We start from the raw sequence: 26,709 nt of genomic DNA, 5'->3' as shown, positions 1-26,709 counted from the left end.
TGCCTTAAGATTTATTACTGGTGACCCCTACTGCACACATCGCTGTTCAATGAATTAAAAAAAGGCTGGTTGGTCATCTCTTGCTGTGCGTCGAGAAACACTAGATTATTTTTTATTTTTAAGACACTTACTTAATCCTTAAGTGTAGCAGTAGTTTATGTGTAGTAAAGGTTTTAGTGGCATGATAAAAATAGTACAAGGCCCCTCACAGTTAGATCTAATTTAACATAATTCATAGGGCGACGTCTCACATCAGACTGAGACCTGCATATTTGCAGTTGAATTTACAACCTAAAGATCTATCTATATCTATTTTCTAGTTATTAATGTTGACATGGTTGGGCTCCTGAATGGCAAAAACATTGACGCACTGGCCCTACTGTAATCAGATCACAAGTTCAATGCCTGGCAATGACATACTTGGTCTCTGGGTGGCTAGAATGGCCCTACTTCTCTTTGCTTGTGATGGGAAAACCTAACTAGTGGGTGGGACTGGTAACGACTTTGCTGGACGGACAGAGAAAAGAAGATTAGGGAAAGGCCTTAGACTGGGTTTATTAACAACTTAATGTAGAAAGGCTTATTACACACTAAGGTGTATGCCTCAATAACTACAGGGACTTTTGTGCAAAGTGGGGTGGGGTTATTCTTTGATAACAGACGTTTGTAATAACACTATAGAACACTTTATAAAACAACTATAGGTTGTTTAAGGGGTTAAAGACTGCAGGATCAATCTGCAGTGCATATTCTAACGGTACTGAATCTTTGTGACTCTAAGTGCAACACCGTCATGTGTAAGATTCTCAGTTGTTGAATCTTCATCCCATTCAGTCTTGAATGGAGAATGGAGAGAATGGAGAGTTGCCAAACTGATGATAGTGCGTAAACTGAATTAGAACAAACTACTATTACTACTGTAATTTTTATCATTAATGTTTAAATAGTTCTGACCAGAGGAGGATGGGTCCCCTTTGTGAGTCTTGGTTCCTCCCAAGGTTTCTTCCTCCAGCTCTGAGGGAGTTTTTCCTTGCCACTGTCGCCGTTGGCTTGCTCACGGGGGGTCTTTGATCCTTCATGTTATTTCTTCTTTCTTCTCTGTCTCGGTCCTTTATTAAGTACTAATTATGTAAAGCTGCAGTTGTAACAGTTGTAAAAAGCGTTATACAAATAAATCTATCTCCACTTCTTTCAGCTATGCTTGTATGTTTAAAGAATGCTTTGGAGAACGGTTGCCCATATTGTGTAATAAAACCAAGTATGCACAAAAGACAGCATGAATTATTGAGATGCAACTTGTAAACCTCGTAATATGATACGTGTGGCATGGTACTGTATGCACAGGCGAACCGCAAAGTACCAGTTCACTTCATTCATGCAACTTCAGCCAAGCCAACAGTAATTAAGACACTGTAATGAAGGCAGGCCTGACTGTGACCACAAGATATGGTCTAAACCTAGTCATGTTTAGTTATGCAGTAGCAGTTATGAGGAGTGTGTTCTAAAATTGCACTTTAGAACACCAGTCCATTGTACCAACGGGACACACTGTGTTTTCCAGACGAGATTGGGGATAGTATATCATCAAGATAGAGTGCAAACATTTGCTGGCGTCCGCTGCGGCATAAATTATGCACCATGCTATCTCCTGAACGTTAAAAAGGATGCGGATCCATGTGGGCCATCAATTCTTAATCCGAAGCCTGTTTGGTGCACTGCCGAGAGTGGTCCACTTCAGTCTGTGGAGCACTTTAAAATTCACAATGGAGTGCATGTTTTTTATGCTTCAGGTGACCATGAGCGTAACACCATCAATGTTTTAAATAAACAATCATATTTAAAGAAACTTAAGGATTACTCACAGTAGCACCATTCTAAATCTTTTTTCAATCATTGTTCTTCAGCAGTCTCTGCTTGTCTTCAACAACTAAATGGGAGAAGAGTGTTATTGCCACTCAATGTTTGATGTGATTTTACCCATTTTCTCCACATTTTGGACCCATTTTAGCCCACCTATACATACCCCTCCCATTACATGCAATGCTCCAGACACAGGGGGGGGTGAAGGCCGCCACACGCCTCCTCCAACACGTGCACAGTCAGCCAGCACCTCTTTTTCCGAACTGCCGCCGATGCGATATCACCGGGCAACCAACATGCTTGGAGGAAAGCACCAGCAGACTCCAGTGTCAGCCAGCATTGCATGGAAGTGATGTGGGGAGAAAGCCCACTCTGGAGAGAGCAAGGCCAACTGCGCTGTCTCGGGGCCCAGGCTGCCGATAGCCATCAGAACGGCCAGTTGTGCTAGCCTACTCTCGCTGACTTTGCTGTGTTTAAATTACCCAGTGCTAAATACCTTTTTTCTGTGCAGTATTATGTTTTGTACCATGTACCATCATATCGCCCAGCCCTAATTCAAAATGTTGAGAGCTATAATTGTTTACTTCAAAGACTAGCATATAAGAAAAGGTTCTCCAATAGATAACTCTGTAACACCATAAAACCCAACAATCAGATTTTGAGAAAAAGTATGGTTAAGTACATAAGTGTCCCTATACAGCAAAGTTGCAGCTGCCTAATGTAAAAACACCCAACAAGACATTTTCTATTTTCAATTAAACACAGGAAACCTAAACCTGCTAACCTAAACCTGCTCTGATCAAATGACAGGACTAAACTGTAGAATACTACTACTTACTGGTTAATTAATGACATTCATATGGTAAATGTAATTTGGTGTCAGGCAATCGTCCATAGTAATATTAGTTTAAATAAAAAATTAAATGGTAAGTTACTATGTTTCAAAGCAGGGGTGTCCAATCTTATCCGCAAAGGGCGGGAGTGACTGCATGTTCTCATTCTAAGCAACCAGCAGCACACTTGATTCCACTGGTTTAATAAATTAGCCTGCCCTCAAACAACTGATCACACCTGGCTGGAATGACAACCTGCAGCCACACCGACCCTTAACTCCGCTATATGTAAAACTGCACTTGAATTTTACTGTATTTGTCCACTCTACACGCCCTGACGGTCCATGCTGGTATATGTTTTTCCTGCTTTTGGTTCTACCTTGTATTGAAAAATTGCTGTTTTTTTCTGAAAACTCTATGTGTGTACCTTTGAAAGACGACAGTTTTTGCAGCTCTCTGTTTGTGCTGATGGGGAAGCAGGAAATGCTCTGCCTCTTGTCTTTCTTCAGTGCAGCCTGCGAGGAAGACTTCTTCACCCGCAGCAGTTGGGCAGCGGGGGGCGCACTGCAGTTTCTCTTATTAGAGCCCTGTGGAAACAAAAGTCACAGAGAGCAGGTTTCCTTTACAGTTCCTGTCCAAGGAAGAGGTGGATCGCCTGTCGCCCTAATTGCTCCCGGAGGCCGCAGGGCTGAGGGGGCATGGATAAGGGTTGTGTTCCTGCGTGAAGATCAGGTGTTTTGTAGTGGAGCAATCTGAGCAGATAGGACTTGGTTAGCATAATCGGTTGAATGTGCCACTAGAGCATTGCGTAATTGATTACTGCCTCCTGCCTGCCTTAATGCAAATAATTCCATGTGACCAGAGTGAAACTAGACTGCCTTGAAAGTAGACTTTAGCCCTTGTTTAAAGTGAGGAAGGTAAGACATCACTAAGTATATAACATATATCTAAAAGTATATACTGACTTTGTCTTTTGGATCCTAGCCGATACAAACAAGCTAATTTTCTGAGTAAACAGTGAAGCACTTTGAAGTCACTCTGGATAAGATGCTAAAGGAAATGGAAATCCTTCACACTCAGAAAATATTTTTTACAAATAAAAAATGTATTTGATAATTAAGATTAAACACTCTTTACACAGCAGTACAACATAATTCAACTTCAGCATTTTAACCCATCCATAGCAGTAAACATGCTTACTCTCACTAGCAATTAGGCCAATGAGAACACTCCCGGACTCTTGGTGGACAGCCACCACAGCACCCTGGGAGCCATTCAGGGTTAGGTACCTTGGTGAAGGGCACTTCATGCTGGACCTGTGGCTCAAATCGGCAAACTGCCAGTCCCAACCCAAAAGAATTACATTGGTGGGTTCCCTTACAGTATACTATTTTACACCAAATATTTTATTGATATCTCGATTCCTTAATAATGCAGAGATTTCAAGAAATCTGTGAAATTCCTCTTTAATATCCATTAATGGCTCATTTAACTAGTACTGCTCTGAATGAGCGGATCTGAATGCCAAAAGCAGATTGCATTCAATGGCATCTACGCAGGCTCACCACTAGCCTTTTAACTAGTCACACAGTACTGCTTCAGTTCAGTGAATTAAAACATGCAGAACAAATAACCTCTTTAGTGAACAACTTTCTTTCTGTTTCTGTAGAACAACACTACAACATTAAGTGCTCGTCTCTGGCTCGAACAACCTGTCCTTTTAAATTCTACCAATGACCAAATCTTCTTGTACTTGTTATTACTTTAAAAAATCTGCCTTAAATGTACAATACATTACTTACATCTTCATGTGAAAATAAGAACAATTTCAGCTACCTCATTCTCAGAGTCTTGGCTGTTTTGGTGTTTGCCCCCACTTTTAGTGGATCTCACAGACTTTGATGACTCCTGAGTATACAGAAAATAGTTCTTAAGAACACAATAAAATAAAAAGAGGAAGGCTGGCATTCATAGATACAGACAAGATCAATAAATAGATATATTTCTATGAATTAACTTTACTACCTTGTCTTTTTTCGACTTGTTCGGCATTGTCTTGGTCCATGCAGTCCTGTGCTACCCCCTAGATAAGCCACTTATTCAGCACTCCCTCACACAGACACAACACACCAGGCTCCTGCACACGCTGGACAGCCAGAGCTGTCCTTGGTCCGGGTCCCTCTGATTGGTTGATCTCGGTCATGTGACCTGCAGACTCTCAGCTTTGGCCTAGCGCTGCCAGGTGCACATTTAAGTGGCCTGTGGGAAACCATTCAAATACAACTCTGTGGCCTTATTTGTACTTCTGGTCTACGTTAGTTTAGCAAATGACATTGGCAGGGTACCAGTAAACAGAGACCATCATCCACACCAAGCCGCCTAACCCGATATAAGATTTAGGCCCTAGCAAGGGATGTTACAGATGCCCCCTAGCGAAAGCCCGGAGGAAAACCAGCTCAATAAAACATCTATGTCCAAGTGCGACAGACTACATAAAGCACACAAACATAATCACTCAATCAATCAGTTTATATTATATATAATACAAAAAAAGTCTAACATGGTTTTCAATACATGCTACCTAGGGTGACTCGCACTGCAGTCAACTGCGGTAGCAAGGGTGTGGCGTGTACTTTTGTTCTCAGTGGTTTGTGGGTAATGTAGTGCCTCAACCCTCAACAACTGTTTCTATAGTCTTTCTTGGAACTACACATCCCACAAGTCTTTGTACGAATAAAGTCACAGGACGGGCCGGACGCCTTGTACTTCTCCTTTGCGGCCACAGTAGGTTGATGTGGCGGAGGTTGCGTTAGTGCGGTTTTTCTTTGTTTGTCTGATTGCTAGCGGCTCGTTCAGCGGCGAAACATGTCCGACGGAGGTGGAGGTGAGGAGAGTGGCGGCACGATGGAGGTGTCTGCTGCCGTGCAGACGGTGGCGGACGCGTCGGTGCTGCAGAAGCATATTCGGAAACTGGTGCCTCTGCTGCTGGAAGATGGCGGCGAGGTGCCGGCCTCTCTTGAAACCGCCCTGGAAGAGAAGAGCTCTGTGGAACAGATGAGAAAATTCCTGGCCGATCCCCAGATTCACACCATTTTAGTAGAGCGAAGCTGCCTAAAAGGTCGGTGAAGCTGTTTTTATTTATTTAACGCATTTCGTCGTTCAGTATGCGTCAGATCGCCGCCAGTCGTCAGTGACCATAGCTAACTAGCTGAGCTGTTTCATCAACCGGCTGTCTCCTCGCATCCACATCTGTCTTATTGCTACTAGCTCCTTTTTTACACTGTTAAGAGCAAAAAGAGCAAAAACATCCTCACTTCACTCAGATCTAATCGAGTTTGTTTAAACTTTGTAAGCTAGAGGAAATTTTTGCAGACGCCCTTTTTATGAAGCTGCGTTAGGTTAACACCTGCTTTGGCGCAGACAGTGGCGCTAACTTCAACATTGCATTGCATTGCTAGCTACCTGACCCCAACCTTGCTTCAGCTTTGTAGCTTAATTAGATGGTCAATTGCTTGAATATTTTATAGATCCACCTGGTAGCGTGTTCTGATGAGACAGGGAATACACTGATCAGCAGTAGAGTGGTTGACACCCCTCCTGTAGGCAGTGGATCATGCGGTAACTCATGTCTCGCTTGTGAGCTAGCCAGCCAAGGCGTGTCCCCCAAGCTCTAGTCCATCACAGGAGACCAGAAAAATGGCTTGTCCATAGGGATGGTTATAGTATTTTTTTTTCTTGTTTGTTTTTTGGCTCAGGTCTCAGAGATTGGACTTTTTTTTCCCCTGTGCAACCTACTTTGATCCGCAGTGCAGGATCGGCCTGCAGATCATTTGGTCTACAGCAGTGAGGCATGACATGGCAAGTTACTGTTGTAGCAGGGTGTCGTCACTCTGCCATTGTGTACCACACTGCTCAGGCCTTCTTTAATAAACACTAGTCACCTTACAGCTGGTCGAAGGGCATTTTTAAAGTTTCTACTTAACTTTTATGGTAGGTGTTGGGTGTTGTCCACTGCTGCCAGGTCATGTTTAGCATCAGTGAGGTGAAGCTAGTTGCAGCCTGCCTGGCCCTTGCCCCCTGGCTTGTGGCTCTGTGCTTCAGCAGATTGACCAGGCCTTGCTCTCATTTGCTCAGAAGTCGTGATGACTTTATGTATAAGGTTAATTTTAATGCTTGCATTTAATAAAACCAGGATTTTCTGCACTTCTTCAAGCCTTTACGGTCGTTGTTTGGTAGTGATTAATGTGAGTGGGTGACCTGAGGCTTATGTGCCTGGTGTAGCTGAGATGTGGGTGAGGGTAGCTCTCCTTACAGCCTCCTGAGGTGGCAAGGTGGTTGCTTGTAGCTTATATGTAAGGAGATTAAGCTTATGTATGGGAGAGTATTTGGATAGCAGTTTTTTAATCTTACGCTGTTGGTGCATTTTGTCTATGTGTCAAAATATTGTGATAAATATTGTATATAGTTCAAAATGTCTTTAAATATTAAGATATAATTTTAAATTTTTTCCATATCGCCCAGCTCGTACTGTTGACTAGGCCTGTCACGATAATTACATCATTGTCTTGTGTACAGTCCATGTCAGTACAGGGACATGACCTCAGTCATTTTTGCTGATTTCAATATCGTCTATTGTGTTTAACTTTATATATATAATTTTTTTTCCTCAATTCCTCAACTTTTAATTTAGTTTCTGATTTATTTTTAATAAATAAAGTATTGCTCTTTAAATGTGTGTAATTGCATTATGCTATTTTATGATCATTATTTCAGTATTATTACAGTAATTTATTGGAATTATTCCTGTATTAATACATCATCCAATGAATAGTTAATTGTGACAGACCTAGTATTGACCAATTAAAGACAATTCTCAGTGCTGTAAAAAAAAAAAGTATTTACCCCTCTGCTTCTGTCTTCTGTTTTTGCATATTTGCTCATCCACCAACTATATTACTTATAAATAATAGAAGATAAAGACAACACGGGTATACACATGATGCAGCTTTTAAGTAATCATTCCATGTATTGATTACAGAGTTATCCAAAGCTTGCTTATCCCGTTGCTCCCTTAGGCACTAAATTAACCAGTTAGCCAGATTCAATCAACATTTTTCTCAGTTCCACGAGTTACACCCAGGCATGTTTAGTCAGACCTGTTGAGTCCTATTCTTAACATCTGTTTAATAGAACCTGGCAGTGTGAAGCTGGCTAGACCATCATACATAGGAGCATATGCAGAGTTCAAAAGAGATATACAGATGTGAAATTAAGTGCAGTTGGGTCATGCATCAAGACAATGACCTGAAGCACCCTTCTGAAGCAAGTCCACTTCTTCCATGGCCGTGCACCATTGAGGTGCTGTAGCCAGACCTTAAACAAGCAGTTCATGGGTCCTCCAATGTAGCCAAATTAAAACAATTCTGCAAAGATGAGTGGGCCAACATTGAGTCCATCATAAACCTTATTAATGCCAAGGGTGGCACGACCGGTTATAAGGTTTTGAAGGTGTGTAATTATTTCTTTTTGATCATTTAAGATGCATTGTGTTTGATGGTGTTATTTTATTATTAGTTGAATTATCGGAAACATGGAACAAATACAAAAAAATAGACGAAATATTAAAGGGGTGAAAACTTTTTCACAGCTGTGTAAGGATGATTAACTTTATCTCTAATGTATTTTAATCTGCATTTGCAGAAAAATGACTTTTATTTTAACTCTTTAGTAATGTTGGCCAGTAGCTGTAGTATTTTGTTTGTCATGATCATTTTTATTTAATTATTTAGTTATTGCACAGAATTGATCTTTATACTACTTTATTCTTTGGTGTTGTCCAGAGGATGTTGGAGATGAAGGAGAGGAGGAGAAAGAGTGCATCTCCTATACCATCAGCATCGATATTCACTATGGGATTAAATCCAACAGGTAAAACCTTTTACTACAAACAGCTATGATGGCCTTCGCTGATGACTCGCTGATTATTTTATGGCCAAATGCTATAATTTGAGACATTCTGTTGTGTGCATCATGCTGAGCTAATGTCTAATATTCAGAAATCTTCCAGACTGACTTCAGACTGTACTTTTTTTTTAGCTTGGCTTTCATAAAGAGGACCGGGGTCATTGATGCGGACAAGCCCATTTCAACCCAAGTCCGGGTTCTGACCCTCAGTGAAGATTCTCCCTATGAGACGTTGCATTCTTTCATCAGCAATGCCGTGGCGCCCTTCTTCAAGTCCTATATCCGGGAGTCTGGCAAAGCCGACAGGTATGGACAGGATTTCAACAGAACCAAATAAAGAATCGATAGTTCAGTCAAAATTGGCATTCAAATAAATCTCAGAAGAAAATATGGGACTTTTAATAGATGATTAGCAATTGTAGATGATGTGGCTCGCGCCACTTAGATGTTTTTACCTTACAGTGTTTTGGCACAGTGTTTCTCATCTGTGGCGCAACAGCCTTTAGACAATTACAGCATTTTTTCTTTGTCCTGCAATATAAGTTCATCACTGCCCTCTGATGGATTATACATTTTTAGGATATTCTGTTTACCACCACAATCAATGTTACAATGTAATAACCAACTGTTATTCCATGTCCTCTAAGATACATCTGTGCCACGAATCTAATGGCTTTTGAAGTTTCACAAAGCATAGTAAAGTGTTATGGGCTCATTTTTTACATTTTTAAACCTTTTGATTTCACAGCCTTATTAAGAGACCATATTCGGAGGCACAGTACCACCTATAGGAATTGTTTACGCATCTTGTTGTTCCTGTGCATCAGTTAATCTGAGTCATGTTACTTCTCCGTCATTTAGGGATGGAGACAAGATGGCTCCTTCTGTGGAGAAAAAGATTGCTGAACTTGAGATGGGATTGCTACACTTGCAGCAGAACATCGAGATTCCAGAGATCAGTCTCCTTATTCATCCCATCATTACCAACATTGCCAAGCAGTGCTACGAACGGGGAGAGAAGCCCAAGGTTACGGACTTTGGCGATAAAGTCGAGGACCCCACCTTCCTGAACCAGTTGCAGTCAGGTGTTAACCGCTGGATTAGGGAAATCCAGAAGGTACAGAGTTATTTGTTTATTTATTTATTCATTCTTAAGTCTTTCTCACACGTCTTCAGATTCTTTAGCAAAAGGACAAAGCTTAAAATGCAATGTCTTATTATTTTGATAGGTGACCAAACTGGATAGAGACCCTGCATCTGGGACAGCACTGCAGGAAATCAGCTTCTGGCTTAACCTTGAGCGCGCCCTCAATCGCATTCAAGAGAAGAGGGAGAGTCCAGAGGTCTTGCTTACTTTGGACATTCTTAAGCATGGCAAAAGATTCCATGCCACCGTCAGTTTTGATACAGACACTGGTAAGGCTCCATTATGAAAGTCGTTTAAGGGGTTGACTGATATTTTCCAGGGCTGAAATTTGGACATTTTCCCCTTGGTTTGGGCAGACACATTTTGACTGATGTAAATACAGTATATGCAATACAGGACCAAAACAACCACACTGAGAGCCTTGAGAGGAGGTGGTCTCTGTGCAGTGCTCTGCAGTGGTTTATTTCTAATTAACATGATCTGAGCCTCCGTCCCACCTACCTTATCAGGTGTATTTGAGAGTTTCAACTAAACAGCACCTGTATCCTTATGTGCATTGCATTTCATCTGGTATATTGCCCAGATAAATACAACAGCTGTGAAAAAAGGATGATCTCTGCCATTTCCATGTTAAAATGCAGTAGTCTGGAACACAGGACCCTCTTTCTGTATTTCCTTTTTTGCTCCCATCTCAAAGGAGGGTATGGAGCTCTGGGCAGCTGCTATAAAGTGTTTACTTTCTAACTACTGCGCCGGACAGTTCTCCTGTGGTTTTTGTGATGCATTTTGGTGTGTTTGAATTTTTTTTCCCCCCTGTGTGAAAAGCAAACCAAACTAAAGGGTTTTCCTTTCAGGATAGTTATAGAATTCCATGCGTGAATATTTCTTCTCAGGTCTGAAGCAAGCTGTGGAGACGGTGAACGACTACAATCCTCTGATGAAGGACTTCCCACTCAACGACCTCTTGTCAGCCACTGAACTGGACAAAATTCGTCAGGCCTTGGTAGCCATCTTTACACACCTTCGCAAGATTCGAAACACAAAGTATCCCATTCAGCGAGCTCTGCGTCTGGTTGAGGCCATTTCTCGTGACCTTAGCTCCCAGCTCCTCAAAGTCCTGGGAACACGCAAGCTTATGCACGTGGCCTATGAAGAATTTGAGAAGGTACTGATTATCATCTTCATCAACAGTGAAATCCCATTTTGATTTTTACGTTCACTTGTGTGGGTAACTTCTATCTGAACATTCTCAATGTTCTTTCACCAGGTGATGGTGGCTTGCTTTGAGGTGTTCCAGACCTGGGAGGATGAATATGAGAAACTGCAAGTGCTGCTGAGGGACATTGTGAAGAGAAAGAGGGAGGAGAACCTTAAGATGGTGTGGCGCCTGAGCCCGGCACATAGAAAGCTGCAGGCCCGCTTGGATCATATGAGACGCTTCAGGAGACAGCATGAACAGCTGAGAGCTGTAATTGTTCGTGTTCTGAGACCTCAGGTACTGCATACGGTTTAGTAACATTCAAATAGTCAGCATGTTTGGTGTCTTGTGCAAGATTACTGTAAAGCTGCTATGTGTTGGTGTCTTTTGTAACTGAGTAAGGTTCGATACCAATGTTATCTTGTAATTGCTTTTTTTTTCTATATAAAAACTCTCCATTTTTCACCTTGTATGTTCTGTTTGCAGGTATCTGCTGTTCCCCAACATGCACAGGGGGAAGCTGTCGAGCCACCTGACATGAAAGTGGCTGAGGTCCTCTTTGATGCTGCTGATGCAAACGCTATTGAAGAAGTCAACTTGGCCTATGAGAATGTTAAGGAAGTAGATGGGTTGGATGTCTCAAAGGAGGGTATGGAGGCCTGGGAGGCTGCAATGAAGCGCTATGATGAGCGCATTGACCGTGTGGAAACCCGCATCACCGCCCGTCTCCGTGACCAACTAGGCACTGCCAAAAATGCCAATGAAATGTTCCGCATTTTCTCCCGCTTCAACGCCCTCTTTGTGCGGCCACACATCCGTGGAGCCATCCGTGAGTATCAGACCCAGCTAATTCAGCGCGTGAAGGATGACATAGAGTCATTGCACGACAAGTTTAAAGTGCAGTACCCACAGAGCCAGTCTTGCAAGATGAGTCATGTGCGTGACCTGCCTCCAGTCTCTGGCTCAATCATCTGGGCTAAACAGATTGACCGACAGCTAACTGCCTACATGAAGCGTGTAGAGGATGTTCTCGGAAAAGGCTGGGAGAACCACGTAGAGGGTCTGAAGCTTAAGCAGGATGGCGACAGCTTCCGGGCCAAGCTGAACACTCAAGAGATTTTTGATGACTGGGCCCGCAAAGTGCAACAACGCAACCTCGGCGTTTCGGGGCGCATCTTCACCATCGAAAGCAGCCGTGCCCGTGGACGCACGGGAAGCATGCTGAAACTGAAGGTTAACTTTTTGCCAGAGATCATCACACTCTCAAAAGAGGTCCGTAATCTGAAGTGGCTTAGTTTCCGTGTGCCCTTGGCTATAGTGAACAAAGCGCATCAGGCTAACCAGCTCTATCCCTTCGCCATCTCTCTCATCGAGAGCGTACGCACCTATGAGCGCACTTGTGAAAAGGTGGAGGAGAGGATCTCCATTGCACCATTGGTGGCTGGTTTGAAGAAGGAGGTTCAGGTCTTGGTCACAGAAGGCATTGCTCTGGTCTGGGAATCCTACAAACTTGATCCCTATGTCCAGCGTCTTGCTGAAACAGTCTTCAACTTCCAAGAGAAGGTTTGTTTGTTCTGCAACATGAGTTGACAATGCTCCCTTTTTAAAGCAACCAAGTGTTCAACCGTTTGCTATTTTACCTATAGGTGGATGATCTTCTTTTGATCGAAGAGAAGATAGATTTGGAGGTCCGCTCTCTTGAGACTTGCATGTACGACCACAAGACCTTCTCAGAAATCCTCAACCGCGTCCAGAAGGCTGTTGATGACCTGAATCTGCATTCTTATTCCAATCTGCCCATCTGGGTCAACAAACTAGACATTGAGGTGTGATTCCTGGCTGGTTACATGACCATGACTCATTGTTTTCAAATATGTGTCAAACATAGTTTTTATTGATTTTCTCTATCTCACAGATTGAGCGCATTCTCGGAGTACGTCTCCAGGCTGGCCTTAGGGCTTGGACACAGGTTCTTAGAGGACAGATGGAGGACAAAGCAGATGTTGATATGGACACTGAAGCACCCCAAGTCAGCCACAAGCCTGGAGGAGAACCAAAGATCAAGGTCCTTTTAGATTTTGTTCTAAATGATAGCTTCTATAACATTTACTACACTATCCTCCTCATACTAGCACACTTAAACCCTGTTTTTATCATACAGAATGTTGTCCATGAACTGAGAATTACAAATCAAGTTATCTACCTGAATCCTCCAATTGAAGACTGCCGGTACAAGCTTTACCAGGAAATGTTTGCCTGGAAAATGGTCATTCTCTCTCTGCCAAGGATCCAGAGTCAAAGATACCAGGTTAGCAGAAATGTGCCTTTTCTAGTAAGTGTATGTTTTTAGGTGAAAGAATGAACTGAAATTTTCCTCCATTAACACAGGTTGGTGTCCACTATGAGCTGTCTGAGGAGGAAAAGTTCTACCGGAATGCTTTGACCCGAATGCCCGATGGTCCAGCAGCTCTGGAAGAGGCTTACAATGCTGTTAAGGAAAATGTCTCAGAGGTGGAGCAGTATGTCAAGGTAATGTCCATATGTTAAGCTACTGCAAGTTTGTCTTGCATGTAATGCAAATGAGCAGACAGCTTAAATCTCCAATTATTTGTAATCCTTTTGCAGGTTTGGCTGCAGTACCAGTGTTTGTGGGACATGCAGCCTGAGAATATCTATAACCGTTTGGGCGAAGACCTCAATAAGTGGCAGGCTCTGTTGGTGCAGATCCGCAAAGCCAGGGGAACTTTCGACAATGCTGAAACTAAAAAGGAGTTTGGTCCAGTGGTCATAGACTATGGCAAGGTAACTCCTAACCATATGGTGTTTATTGCCCTCTGTAATGTAGTTTTATGTGGAATTTTGGTGCATTCACGCTTTGTTTTTATCTTAAAAATTCAGGTCCAGTCAAAGGTGAACCTCAAGTATGATTCCTGGCATAAGGAAGTGCTCAGCAAGTTCGGACAGATGCTGGGAAATAACATGCAGGACTTCCATTCCCAGATATCCAAGGTAGATGAAGGTTCCAATTCTCCAACTTTTGTTGAATTGCTGAGTTTGTTTGTATATCTGAATTGTGTGTGTTTTCATGCTTCATTTAGTCCCGACAAGAGCTGGAGCAGCATTCGGTGGACACGGCCAGCACCTCTGATGCTGTTACCTTCATAACCTATGTACAGGCTCTTAAACGTAAGATCAAGCAGTTTGAAAAGCAGGTTGATGTGAGTATAGCTACATATTTGTTCTCATATTTCTTTTGAGATTATTTTTAATGACCTCTCTGGTTATTGGCACTGACTTTGATGTTGCTTTCGATGATCTTTAGCTCTTCCGCAATGGCCAGCGTCTGCTGGAGAAACAGCGCTTCCAGTTCCCTCCATCTTGGCTATACATTGACAATATAGAAGGTGAATGGGGGGCCTTCAGTGACATCATGAAACGCAAGGACACTGCCATCCAGCAGCAAGTGGCCAACCTGCAGATGAAGATTGTTCAGGAAGACCGCGCTGTAGAGAACCGCACCTCAGATCTGCTCACAGATTGGGAGAAGACCAAGCCAGTGGCTGTAAGTTTAGTCTGAATTGTGTGGGGATGGTTATCTCAATCTGAACGTTTTGATATAGTTTTGTTTTTCTCTTCACTTTTAGGGAAATCTTCGCCCAGAAGAAGCCCTCCAGTCCCTTACCATCTATGAAGGGAAGTTTGGGCGGCTAAAAGATGACAGGGAAAAGTGTGCCAAGGCTAAGGAAGCTCTAGAGTTGACGGACACTGGCCTTCTTAGTGGCAGTGAGGAGAGAGTACAGGTATGACCTGCTGACTGTCTTGCGCTGCCTGGTTAAGCGAGGTGTTCAAATGTCCGGTCTCCCTTCATACAAATGGTTTTCTTGTTTTTGTGGTTTTCCAGGTTGCACTGGAGGAGCTGCAGGATCTCAAGGGTGTGTGGTCGGAGCTGTCCAAGGTCTGGGAGCAGATTGATCAGATGAAGGAACAGCCATGGGTGTCTGTGCAGCCACGCAAGGTAACCGAGGATAACTTGTGCCGTCTTACTTCCAATCAGTGAGTCTCTTCCTGCAGACTAAACTCTTAATTTGCTTTTGTAGCTGCGTCAAAGTTTGGATGCACTCCTGAACCAGCTCAAGAACTTCCCAGCACGTCTACGGCAGTATGCCTCCTATGAATATGTACAGAGGCTGCTCAAAGGCTACCTGAAGGTTACAATATGTCTAATTCTGTCAATTAAATTGAAAATAGATAACAAGCACTCTGTTCTGGGTGGTTCTGAAAAGCACTGTGTTATAGCTCTGTTATAAATGTTCTGAAATCACAGGTAAATATGCTGGTAATTGAGCTGAAGTCAGAGGCTCTGAAAGACCGACACTGGAAGCAGTTAATGAAGCGCCTGCATGTGAACTGGGTGCTATCGGAGCTAACACTGGGGCAGATCTGGGATGTGGACCTGCAGAAAAATGAGATGGTGGTGAAGGATGTGCTGCTGGTGGCTCAGGGAGAGATGGCCTTGGAAGAGTTCCTGAAACAGGTCTTGAGTCTCTGAGTTTTTGTTTGTTTTATGTATATTACTTGTATTTGAATTGAATAATAAGATTTTCATTTTTTTCATTGTGTGTATTTTAATTCCTTTTTTTCTCCTCTTTGGCTGTACCTTACAGATTCGAGAAGTCTGGAACTCGTATGAGCTTGACTTGGTCAACTATCAGAACAAGTGTCGTCTCATCCGGGGATGGGATGATCTCTTTAACAAAGTCAAAGAACACATTAACAGCGTGTCAGCCATGAAGCTGTCTCCATACTACAAGGTGAGCTTTTCATTTGGAGAGTTGACAAATTTGTGAAGTAGGTACTGTTCCTATATTGGCATGTTTGATAAATGAGCAGTGCAAACTGGCTCTTCTAAATTCTTGTGTTTTTTTTTTTTTCTTTCTCGAAGGTATTCGAAGAGGATGCTCTGAGCTGGGAGGACAAGCTGAACCGCATCATGGCTCTATTCGACGTCTGGATAGACGTGCAGAGGCGCTGGGTCTATCTGGAAGGCATTTTTACCGGCAGTGCAGACATCAAACATCTACTTCCTGTGGAGACGCAACGTTTCCAGAGGTGAGCAGATCATTTGAGAAGTAGCCTGGATTAAATCGTAAGCCATCCAAAGTGCTGAAAAGCGCCTGAACTACAAACCGGATTCCAAAAAAGTTGGGACACTAAACAAATTGTGAATAAAAACTGAATGCAATGATGTGGAGATGGCAAATGTCAATATTTTATTCGTAATAGAACATAGATGACAGATCAAAAGTTTAATCTGAGTAAATGTAACATTTTAAAGGAGAAATATGTTGATTCAAAATTTCATGGCGTCAACAAATCCCAAAAAAGTTGGGACAAGTAGCAATAAGTGGCTGGAAAAAGGAAATTGAGCATATAACGAACAGCTGGAAGACCAATTAACACTAATTAGGTCAATTGACAACATGACTGGGTATAAAAAGAGCTTCTCAGTGTGTCAGTGTCTCTCTGAAGCCAAGATGGTAAGAGGATCACCAATTCCACCATTGTTGCACAGAAAGATAGTGCAGCAATACCAGAATGGTGTTACCCAGCGTAAAATAGCAAAGACTTTTAAGTTATCATCATCAACCGTGCTTAACATCATCAAAAGATTCAGAGAATCTGGAATAATCGCTGTGCGTAAGGGTCAAGGCCGTAAAACACTACTGGATGCTCATGATCTCCGGGCCCTTAAACGTCACTGCACCTCAAACAGGAATGCCACTGTCAAGGAAATAACAGAATGGGCTCAGGAATACTTCCAGAAATCATTGTCAGTGAGCACAATCCACCGTGCCATCCGCCGTTGCCAGCTGAAACTCTACAGTGCAAAGAGGAAGCCATTTCTAAGCAAGCTCCACAAGCTCAGACGTTTGCACTGGGCCAGGGGTCTTTTAAAATGGAGTGTGGCAAAATGAAAGACTGTTCTGTGGTCAGATGAGTCACGATTTGAAGTTCTTTATGGAACACTGGGACGCCATGTCATCCGGACCAGAGAGGACAGGGATAACCCAAGTTATCAACGCTCCGTTCAGAAGCCTGCATCACTGATGGTATGGGGTTGCATGAGTGCTTGTGGCATGGGCAGCTTGCATGTCTGGAAAGGCACCATTAATGCAGAGAACTGTGTTCAGGTTCTAGAACAACATATGCTCCCATCTAGACGTCATCTCTTTCAGGGAAGACCCTGCATTTTTCAACAAGATAATGCCAGACCACATTCTGCAGCAGTCACAACATCATGGTTACATAGGAGAAGGATCCAGGTACTGAAATGACCAGCCTGCAGTCCAGATCTTTCACCTATAGAGAACATTTGGCACATCATAAAGAGGAAGGTGCGACAAAGAAGGCCCAAGACGATTGAACAGTTAGAGACCTGTATTAGACATGAATGGGAGAGCATTCCTATTTCTAAACTTGAGAAACTGGTCTCCTCTGTACCCAGACGTCTGTTGAGTGTTGTAAGAAGAAGGGGGGATGCCACACAGTGGTAAAAATGGCCTTGTCCCAACTTTTTTGGGATTTGTTGACCCCATGAAATTTTGAATCAACATATTTCTCCTTTAAAATGTTACATTTACTCAGATTAAACTTTTGATCTGTCATCTCTGTTCTATTACGAATAAAATATTGACATTTGCCATCTCCACATCATTGCATTAAATTTTTATTCACAATTTGTTTAGTGTCCCAACTTTTTTGGAATCCGGTTTGTAAACATGTGCCATGTCTTTTTTTTTTTTTTTTTTTTCTTTTTTTTTATAGCATCAGCACAGAGTTTCTGGCTTTGATGAAGAAAGTGACCAAGTCCCCTCTTGTCATGGACGTCCTCAACATCCAGGGAGTTCAGAGGTCGCTGGAGAGGCTGGCAGACCTTCTGGGAAAGATCCAAAAGGCACTGGGAGAATATTTAGAGAGAGAGCGCTCATCCTTCCCCAGGTTAGGTGACCTTCAGTTTTGTTTTCTCACTAAAAAGCTAGAGACCCTCAGATTCAATGTCGCCTCCTTTGAGAAGTATGTAACTGAAGAAATCTGTGTGCCCAGGTTCTACTTTGTTGGTGATGAGGACTTGCTTGAGATCATTGGCAACAGCAAGAATGTGGCTAAACTACAGAAGCACTTTAAGAAGATGTTTGCTGGAGTAGCCAGCATCCTCCTGAATGAAGACAACACTGAGGTCCTGGGCATCTCATCTCGTGAGGGAGAGGAGGTAAAAATGCTTTTTAATAGTGGTAAAGAATTTTCAAGCTAGTCAGTCAGATGTGTTGGCATGATGAGATCAAATGCATCTTCTCAGAGGCACTAAACAGCATAGATTGTGTAAAGGCCAGTCTGGTGTGTTGTAGGTGTTCTACAAGACTCCTGTGTCCATTACGGAGCACCCAAAGATCAATGAGTGGCTGACCTTAGTGGAGAAAGAGATGCGTGTCACATTGGCTAAATTGCTGGCTGAAGCAGTCACCGAAGTGGGAGCCTTCAACAAGGGCACTGGCATTGATCTTGGCACCTACATAAACTGGATTGACAGATACCAGGTAATCAAAACAACAAACTACTGCATAGTTTTGTGATTTTGAAAGTAGGTGGAACTTTTGCTCACTAAGTCACTACTCACTATTTTTATTTATTTATTTTTAATCAACAGGCCCAGTTGGTGGTTCTGTCCTCTCAGATTGACTGGTCTGAGAACGTGGAGATGGCTCTGACCACCATCGCAGGAGGAGGCGACATGGCTCCTATGCAGGGTGTGCTGGCCAATGTGGAGGCTACATTGAACCTGCTGGCTGATACAGTGTTGATGGAACAGCCTCCTATCCGCAGAAAAAAGCTAGAGCATTTGGTGAGGACGGTGGATGTCTTGTCTACCACCATTTGACCTAATGCTCCATTTACATTAGTAGTACACTTACATTAGTAGTACACTACGTTGCCTTTTTAATTTTGAAAAATTCTTCTTTCTGTATTTATTTTTATTAATTTTTTTTTGTGTGTAGATCACAGAGCTCGTCCATCAGAGGGACGTGACCAGGACCCTAATCAAGAACAAGATTGTCAACCCAAAGTCGTTTGAGTGGCTAAGCCAGATGCGCTTCTACTTTGACCCTAAGCAGACTGACGTGCTGCAGCAGCTGTCAATTCAGATGGCCAACGCAAAGTTCAACTATGGCTTTGAGTACCTGGGCGTGCAGGAAAAGCTGGTGCAGACTCCACTTACAGACCGATGCTACCTTACCATGACCCAGGCTCTGGAGGCTCGTCTGGGAGGATCTCCCTTTGGTGAGCTTTTGGTGAACAGCTGTGATCCTTTTACCTTTTCCGTTCTACCTGTGAATAAATTCACTCTGAGCATTTGTTACCTGGCATTGATTGGATTGTTTCTGGAAATGCCTCTCCTGCTTTTCATTAGGTCCTGCTGGGACAGGAAAAACAGAGTCTGTCAAAGCTCTTGGCCACCAGCTTGGGCGTTTTGTCCTGGTCTTCAACTGTGACGAGACCTTTGACTTCCAGGTACTTGCTCTGTTCCAGCTGAAAGGGTTTCTCTCTTTGGTATTCTTATAAAATTGCACTGAATCCAATAACTTGACTGCTGTGACTTGGAATGTAACTGAAAGTCAATAGTCCTGTTAAGCTGAATCAAATGATTTATTAAATCAATTATTTGTGATTTTACTGAGCATACACATTTTTAATACACTTCTTTTATCAGCCGTAAGGACTCATTTCCTATTTTTACCATAAGCAACATTATGTAGCAAGTTTACCATAAAATAACCGGTCTAAAAACATTGTATTGTTTGTATTTATGGTGGTGTTGTAAAAGTGAATTACACTTCACAACTGTAGGGGAGCCCTTTTTGCAAAAATGCAAAAAATAACTTCCTGCATAACACTTCTTTAACAATGAAGAACTCTGCTTCCGTTTCTCTCATCAGGCAATGGGCCGCATCTTCGTTGGCTTGTGTCAGGTGGGGGCCTGGGGCTGCTTTGACGAGTTCAACCGACTGGAGGAAAGGATGCTGTCTGCTGTCTCCCAGCAGGTTCAGTACATCCAGGTGGCTCTGAGGGAGCATAGTAACCCCAATCGAGATCGCAGTATGTACCTTAAGAGTTTGAAAAATACACACAATGGGGAAAAAAAACACTTTTTTATTTTCTTTATTAAAACATTTTGGCTTATTTGATTTTGTTTAATGAATTCCAGGCACCCCAGTCACCACTGAACTGCTAAACAAACAGGTGAAGGTGAGCCCTGAAATGGCCATCTTCATCACCATGAACCCTGGTTACGCTGGTCGGTCCAATCTGCCTGATAACCTGAAGAAGCTGTTCCGCAGCCTTGCCATGACCAAACCAGACCGCCAACTCATCGCACAGGTCATGCTGTACTCGCAGGGCTTCCGGACTGCCGAGACCCTTGCCAAGAAGATTGTCCCCTTTTTCAAGTAATCCTATAACCTTGTGCAAGTTTCGATCTAAGTGTGGCTTTAAAGAGTGAAACTACACCAAACACCAATGAAACTACAACAGTCTGGTAGCTAGTTGTGTTCTTTTCATGGTGAATGACTTTACATAAAAAATAATGTCTGCTTTACAACAACAAGTCTCAGAATAGCAATGTCAGCACAAACAGGGGGCCTGTCTTAAAAACAGTGAACCCTGTGCTGTGTGCATGTAGTGCTTATGCATTCACCTTTACCTGAAGTGTTTCCCAAAACGGGTCATGCCGCACTGCACTGAGATCTGCCATGATCACTACTTTCAGTCTGACTGAATGAAAAGCTATGCATTAGGCTTGCAACAGTCCACAGCATTGTGTGAACCTGCTGGCCGGTTAACGGTTAATCCAGAAAAAGCACAAAAATATGCAGAGTAGTAACTTCATGGCTCTGTTTGGGTAGCGTCTTTTAGTAAATGACCCACCTATGATTACAATCAGTGGCCTTTCCCCCAGATCTCTGAAGGAGCAGGAAAAGGAGGTGGAACTAAAAGGACTCTGGTGTCGCTCTTTAAAATTTGCAGGATTAGATCCAGGGGCACATCATTAGCTAGTTGTGCATTGTTTTGCTAGTCTTTTTAGCCTTGTTGAATAAGATTGATTTCCAAACAATTAAACGCGAAATGTGTTTACTTTTAGATGGTTTGGATGATGATTTTAGAAATTGTAATTTGAGCTTGTGTACTTGACTGCTTCTAAAGATTCTTGCGTGTTTTCGCTCAGGCTGTGTGACGAGCAGCTCTCCTCTCAATCTCATTATGACTTTGGTCTGCGAGCGCTGAAGAGTGTGCTCATCAGTGCTGGAAATGTGAAGAGAGAGCGAATTCAGAAGATCAAGCGAGAGAAGTGCGAGCGTGGCGAGGATGTGGATGAGAACGAAATTGCAGAGAACCTTCCTGAACAGGAGGTAACAAAGAAAATGCTTGACCAATTTACTTATAGGACCTGAAATGTAGTTATTTGATGTAAATAGCGGCTCCCGAAGCGCACACACGCCTCAGTCATCTTTTGCTAGTTGTGCCACAAATGCTGTAACTTAAATGTACAAAAATTCTGTTGACCAGATTCTCATCCAGAGTGTGTGTGAGACCATGGTTCCCAAGCTGGTGGCGGAAGACATCCCACTCCTCTTCAGCCTGCTGTCGGATGTCTTCCCTGGTGTGCAGTACATGCGTGGGGAAATGACCGCTCTGAGGGAGGAGCTCAAGAAAGTCTGTGCTGAGATGTACCTCACCTACGGAGATGGTGATGATGTCGGCAGCATGTGGGTGGAGAAGGTAATCCCAATGCGTCCAGAGCTCTCGTTTCTTTCTCTGAGGTTTCTTGGAGGCTTATTGTGCACCCAAGTTTAAAAAGGCTTGTATTGTTGGTATGAGGGTGAATGTGGCTCATATTCAGTGTGATTGTACACCTTTTAAGTGTCAACTTTTTGTTAGGCAAATATTGTTGCATTGTTTTCATATAACCCATATAACCTATAAATGGCTCAAAATACAACCTAGCCTGTTGTAGTATCCAGTACCTTAAATAAATTAACTGTGTTCTGCTCACAGGTCCTCCAGCTGTACCAGATCACTCAGATCAACCACGGCCTGATGATGGTTGGCCCATCAGGCAGCGGGAAGACCATGGCCTGGCGTGTGCTGCTGAAAGCCCTGGAGAGATTAGAGGGTGTGGAAGGAGTGGCACACATCATTGACCCCAAAGCCATTATCAAGGACCACCTGTATGGAACCCTGGACCCAAACACCCGCGAGTGGACTGATGGGCTCTTCACCCATGTGCTCAGGAAGTGAGTTCATAACTCACAGCATGATGAATAAACCCTTTAAAATATGCTAGTTTGTTTTGGATAAACTTGTTATACTGATAAATTTAGAGATTTAATACAGAGTTTTGTTTTTATATCAGAATCATTGACAATGTCCGTGGAGAACTGCAGAAGAGGCAGTGGATTATCTTCGATGGTGATGTGGACCCTGAGTGGGTAGAGAACCTGAACTCTGTACTGGATGACAACAAACTGCTTACCCTGCCCAATGGAGAACGTCTCAGCTTGCCGCCCAACGTATGAAGAATTTGTTTTTGCCATTACAGTTAAACTAAAATTATAGTCCATATGGCCTGGAAAAAGTGGCAATGTCCCCTTAGCCTGATGGCCAATAAAATAATGGGGTATTAATCACTGTGGGTCTTTTGGTCAGACTATTCCTTTGACCACACAACAGAGTGTACTAGGCACTGATTCTCATTTGGACTGTAATTTCAGAAAAAAAAAAATCAGCCAGAGCCTTGTTTGTTCCACACAGGTACGCGTCATGTTTGAGGTGCAGGACCTGAAGTATGCCACACTGGCAACTGTCTCCCGCTGTGGCATGGTGTGGTTCAGTGAGGATGTCCTCAGTACCGACATGATCTTCAACAACTTCCTGGCCCGCATTCGTAGCATCCCGCTGGATGAGGGTGAGGATGAAGCTCAGCGCATGCGCAAGGGAACTGAAGATGAGGGAGAGGAAACTGCTTCCCCCATGCTGCAGGTATTCAGATATTCCTTCCGTACAAACAACAAATGCTGCCGAATCATTGCCCGACTCTTGATCCTGGTTTTAGGTTTATGCTTGCTTGAGTCTACTCAAGTTCTTTTGACCATATTGCTTGTCCTCCTCCACTTGTCACAATCCAGATCCAGAGGGATGTGGCAGCCATTCTACAGCCCTACTTCACCTCAACTGGGCTGGTGATCAAGGCCCTGGAACATGCCTCTAAGATGGAACACATCATGGACTTCACACGCCTGCGCTGCATGGGCTCCCTTTTCTCAATGATGCACCAGGCCTGCCGCAACGTCGCCCTCTACAACAACAATCATCCTGACTTCCCCATGCCCATTGACCAGCTGGAGAAGTACATACAGGTGGGACTGTTTAAATCAGGCTAATGTCTCATTTTTTTTAAAGGGCGTGTTTAGTGTGGGTTGTTCGGTTCCTCAAGCAAGTAAGAAAATCTATATATGGTTAGATTTTACTCTGAGTTTACTTTACGTGGGATATTTCAAACTAAACCAAAATGAAAGTGACTCATGAAGCACGTATGACAGAAGGCGGGGGGTTGACTCATTTGAAACACTGTGCGGTTTGGGGTAGACAGAAGTCGTTGAAGTACAGAAATGTCAGCAGGTCTGCACTGAGAATCACCTGTAATTAAGCAGGCAGAAGCAGAGACCTTGCCGTTGGTTGAGCGGGCAGGCACTTGTAACACCCATGTTGTGACCTCACCTGCGTTTGGTTCATGTTGTGTTCATACTTCAGACAAAATCACAACAGATGTGTAACAGAGCTATTAAACCAAAGCAGTTTTTTAAATTTTTTTTTTTATTATTATTTGTTTATTTATTTAAATATTTAACTGTTTTAACTATGCAGATGTTGTTTGATGTTTAGAGTATAGTAGTAGTGAGCCCAGTAGGACTTGCTGTGACTTGGTTGTTACTAGTGTCCCAGTCATGCTTTATACGGACTTCTTATTCCAGAAATACCTCATCTACGCTGTGCTGTGGTCCTTCTCTGGAGATGGCAAGCTGAAGATGAGGGCGGAACTTGGAGAATACATCCGCCGCATCACCACTGTGGCCCTTCCTTCTGCACCTAATGTGCCAATCATTGATTACGAGGTAAATATATATGCCCTTTATTATTATGTAATCTTCCGTATGTTTTTTTATTTATTTATTTATTTTTTTTTATATGTATATATATTTCCCCCCGTCCCCACACACCTCTCCCCTATACTTTTCTGTCAGTGTTGATGCCAATACATGGGCTAGATTCAGCTCCAGTACGATCACAGATGTACCTATTATCGCAGGAATACAAATGCAGATAAATGAAGCAAATCCTGTTTAAGTGTAGTACCTTTCACCTAATTGTGCTGTTCAAGAAAACAAATCACTAAATTACTGACTATAACAGTTCAATAGTTAATAAAACCCCCTATTGTTTGCTGCTTGCAAACTTCCGTAATCAAACTGATGTATGAGTGTGCCCTTTGTCTTGTCAGCATTACTTTGGGTGGCTGAGCATGCTGAGCCAGCATCAGCAAGCAGCAGCAGTATGAAATCCTGGCCAATTCATTTTGTCAGTCAGGGCCCTTACTCTGTTGACTAGAAAGCCTGCAAACTATTTAGCGAGCTAGAAGATCTGAAAAAAGGCTTAATGTGAAAATGATGGTAGTTTTAAGTTTTCATGTTTACTTTCTCCCTGCAGGTGTCCATCACAGGTGAGTGGCAGTCCTGGCAGGTTAAGGTGCCCCAGATTGAGGTGGAGACTCACAAGGTAGCTGCTCCTGATGTGGTGGTGCCAACACTGGACACAGTACGGCATGAGGCTCTTCTCTACACCTGGCTGGCTGAGCACAAGCCTCTGGTACTGTGTGGCCCTCCAGGCTCGGGTAAAACCATGACCCTCTTCAGTGCACTTCGCGCCCTACCAGACATGGAGGTCAGTACAGCAAATGTAACAGTGTCCCTACAGTTATGTAATCCTTGCCCTAAATAGGACCACTATTTTACATATTACATACATATTTGTATGCTTATAGGAATAGCACTTCTAAATTATGATAAACTGGTCATGAGCATTTGGTTTGCTGCAGGTTGTGGGTTTGAACTTCTCCAGTGCTACCACACCAGAGCTGCTGCTAAAGACGTTCGATCACTACTGTGAATACCGCCGAACACCTAATGGTGTGGTGTTGGCTCCCGTGCAGCTGGGCAAGTGGTTGGTGCTCTTCTGTGATGAGATTAACCTTCCGGACATGGATAAGTATGGCACGCAGAGGGTCATCTCCTTCATTAGACAGGTACGGTGTCGCTGGCTAGGACTGTATTCAAACATACAGTACCATAAGAGTTTCATCTACGTTTTCTGTGCATTTTCATGCAGATGGTGGAACATGGAGGATTCTACCGCACCTCTGACCAGACGTGGGTAAAACTGGAAAGAATCCAGTTTGTGGGCGCTTGTAACCCTCCAACAGACCCTGGCAGAAAGCCCCTTTCACACAGGTTCGCTTCTCATTTTAGAGCTTATGCAAGTTGATTTACTTCCTTTGCATAATAGTCCCCAAGGTTACCTGTTGGTAATATTAAACCCATGGGAACCTAAATGTAAGTTTTCTTTCTGATTTAAAGTTAATCTAGCTCATCTGGGCCCTCACTGTCCTCTAAATATCTTCCCAAAATAAAAGGCTGCGGTGTTTCCCCCAGTATTGCTCTTTTCTTGATGTAGAATTGGCAGACCTTTTAATAGGGGTCAGGCCTACGTCAGCATAATCCTGACCAAACACAAGGCTGACATTGCTCTGCCCTCTTCGCTTACCTGGCGAGCTAATGTTAATAAGCGCCTTAGCTTTCCATCTCTGTGTGTTTGGTACATCTTCGCTTCATTCCACCAGTGATGCCAGCATTCTGCGTGTGTGCATTCCCTGAGTGTTTTGTCATTCATATCAGCTTCACTTCTTAAACCCTGTTTAGAGGCCCACAATGCAGTTCTTCCCTCTTTATAACTACATTTCTAAATCAGTTATACAGGTCCTAAAATGGAACCTTGTGAACCTCTACAAAATATGCTTAAAATGTTTTAAGCAAATATTTATAATGGATTCTACTTTAGGGTAGAGTTATCAGTGGGTTAATAATGTCAAGTTAATTTATGGTATTTGACCTGGAGAGCACACAGTTGGTGACATGCATGTATTACAGGTTCTTGCGTCATGTGCCAGTGGTGTACGTGGACTACCCAGGCCCTGCCTCCCTCACACAGATCTACGGCACCTTCAACAGGGCCATGCTCCGGCTCATTCCCTCACTGCGCACCTATGCAGAGCCTCTCACCGCTGCCATGGTGGAGTTCTACACCATGTCTCAGGTTGGACGTTAGATGGAGTCACAAGAAATTGGCTTGATACCAGAGAGTTTAGGGTCTCTTTCAAATGTGGGCTTTAATTCCACTCTACTGTAAGGGCATTAGCCCTTTGCCACTTCAATTTCTTTAGATAGCTCTTGTTTATGTCCCTCAAATCATCATGGTCAGTGACCAATCTATGTTGGGCTTATTTGTAACTCTTATTTGTAACTATAATTAACTTATTTGTG

The 26,709-nt window shown here is 43.1% G+C and overlaps 2 protein-coding genes across 3 annotated transcripts in view; one reads left to right on the top strand and one right to left on the bottom strand.

Moving 5' to 3' along the window:
• The window catches only part of ppp2r5ca (protein phosphatase 2, regulatory subunit B', gamma a), a 30,753-nt gene extending 25,967 nt beyond the window's left edge, over nt 1–4,786 (bottom strand). Inside the window, exons 1-3 of the mRNA XM_072689850.1 lie at nt 4,719–4,786; nt 4,530–4,601; nt 3,121–3,280 (exon numbers count right to left, since the gene is read on the bottom strand). Of these exons, the coding sequence (XP_072545951.1) occupies nt 3,121–3,280; nt 4,530–4,601; nt 4,719–4,745 (259 nt within the window). The 5' untranslated portion in view covers nt 4,746–4,786. The remainder of the gene's footprint in view (nt 1–3,120; nt 3,281–4,529; nt 4,602–4,718) is intronic.
• Nucleotides 4,787–5,457: 671 nt separating this feature from the next.
• The window catches only part of dync1h1 (dynein, cytoplasmic 1, heavy chain 1), a 41,634-nt gene continuing 20,382 nt past the window's right edge, over nt 5,458–26,709 (top strand). For both annotated transcript variants that reach the window (XM_072689843.1, XM_072689842.1), the window contains exons 1-41: nt 5,458–5,811; nt 8,534–8,621; nt 8,790–8,963; nt 9,519–9,774; nt 9,887–10,073; nt 10,698–10,969; nt 11,072–11,299; nt 11,489–12,565; nt 12,649–12,828; nt 12,918–13,067; nt 13,164–13,310; nt 13,391–13,531; nt 13,628–13,804; nt 13,901–14,011; nt 14,101–14,220; nt 14,325–14,564; nt 14,647–14,802; nt 14,904–15,017; nt 15,100–15,210; nt 15,327–15,536; nt 15,667–15,813; nt 15,945–16,111; nt 17,828–18,001; nt 18,107–18,272; nt 18,409–18,597; nt 18,708–18,902; nt 19,057–19,339; nt 19,470–19,570; nt 19,996–20,155; nt 20,265–20,505; nt 21,282–21,465; nt 21,623–21,835; nt 22,112–22,350; nt 22,470–22,626; nt 22,868–23,095; nt 23,242–23,472; nt 24,088–24,228; nt 24,821–25,054; nt 25,209–25,415; nt 25,499–25,620; nt 26,317–26,482. In XM_072689843.1, the coding sequence (XP_072545944.1) occupies nt 5,559–5,811; nt 8,534–8,621; nt 8,790–8,963; nt 9,519–9,774; nt 9,887–10,073; nt 10,698–10,969; nt 11,072–11,299; nt 11,489–12,565; nt 12,649–12,828; nt 12,918–13,067; nt 13,164–13,310; nt 13,391–13,531; nt 13,628–13,804; nt 13,901–14,011; nt 14,101–14,220; nt 14,325–14,564; nt 14,647–14,802; nt 14,904–15,017; nt 15,100–15,210; nt 15,327–15,536; nt 15,667–15,813; nt 15,945–16,111; nt 17,828–18,001; nt 18,107–18,272; nt 18,409–18,597; nt 18,708–18,902; nt 19,057–19,339; nt 19,470–19,570; nt 19,996–20,155; nt 20,265–20,505; nt 21,282–21,465; nt 21,623–21,835; nt 22,112–22,350; nt 22,470–22,626; nt 22,868–23,095; nt 23,242–23,472; nt 24,088–24,228; nt 24,821–25,054; nt 25,209–25,415; nt 25,499–25,620; nt 26,317–26,482 (8,337 nt within the window). In that variant the 5' untranslated portion in view covers nt 5,458–5,558. The remainder of the gene's footprint in view (nt 5,812–8,533; nt 8,622–8,789; nt 8,964–9,518; nt 9,775–9,886; nt 10,074–10,697; nt 10,970–11,071; nt 11,300–11,488; nt 12,566–12,648; nt 12,829–12,917; nt 13,068–13,163; nt 13,311–13,390; nt 13,532–13,627; nt 13,805–13,900; nt 14,012–14,100; nt 14,221–14,324; nt 14,565–14,646; nt 14,803–14,903; nt 15,018–15,099; nt 15,211–15,326; nt 15,537–15,666; nt 15,814–15,944; nt 16,112–17,827; nt 18,002–18,106; nt 18,273–18,408; nt 18,598–18,707; nt 18,903–19,056; nt 19,340–19,469; nt 19,571–19,995; nt 20,156–20,264; nt 20,506–21,281; nt 21,466–21,622; nt 21,836–22,111; nt 22,351–22,469; nt 22,627–22,867; nt 23,096–23,241; nt 23,473–24,087; nt 24,229–24,820; nt 25,055–25,208; nt 25,416–25,498; nt 25,621–26,316; nt 26,483–26,709) is intronic.

Source organism: Salminus brasiliensis, chromosome 10, assembly GCF_030463535.1.
Source record: "Salminus brasiliensis chromosome 10, fSalBra1.hap2, whole genome shotgun sequence".
NCBI lineage: Eukaryota > Metazoa > Chordata > Actinopteri > Characiformes > Bryconidae > Salminus > Salminus brasiliensis.
The sequence above is the reverse complement of the archived record's forward strand: the minus strand, read 5'-3'. Positions and strand labels throughout refer to the sequence as shown.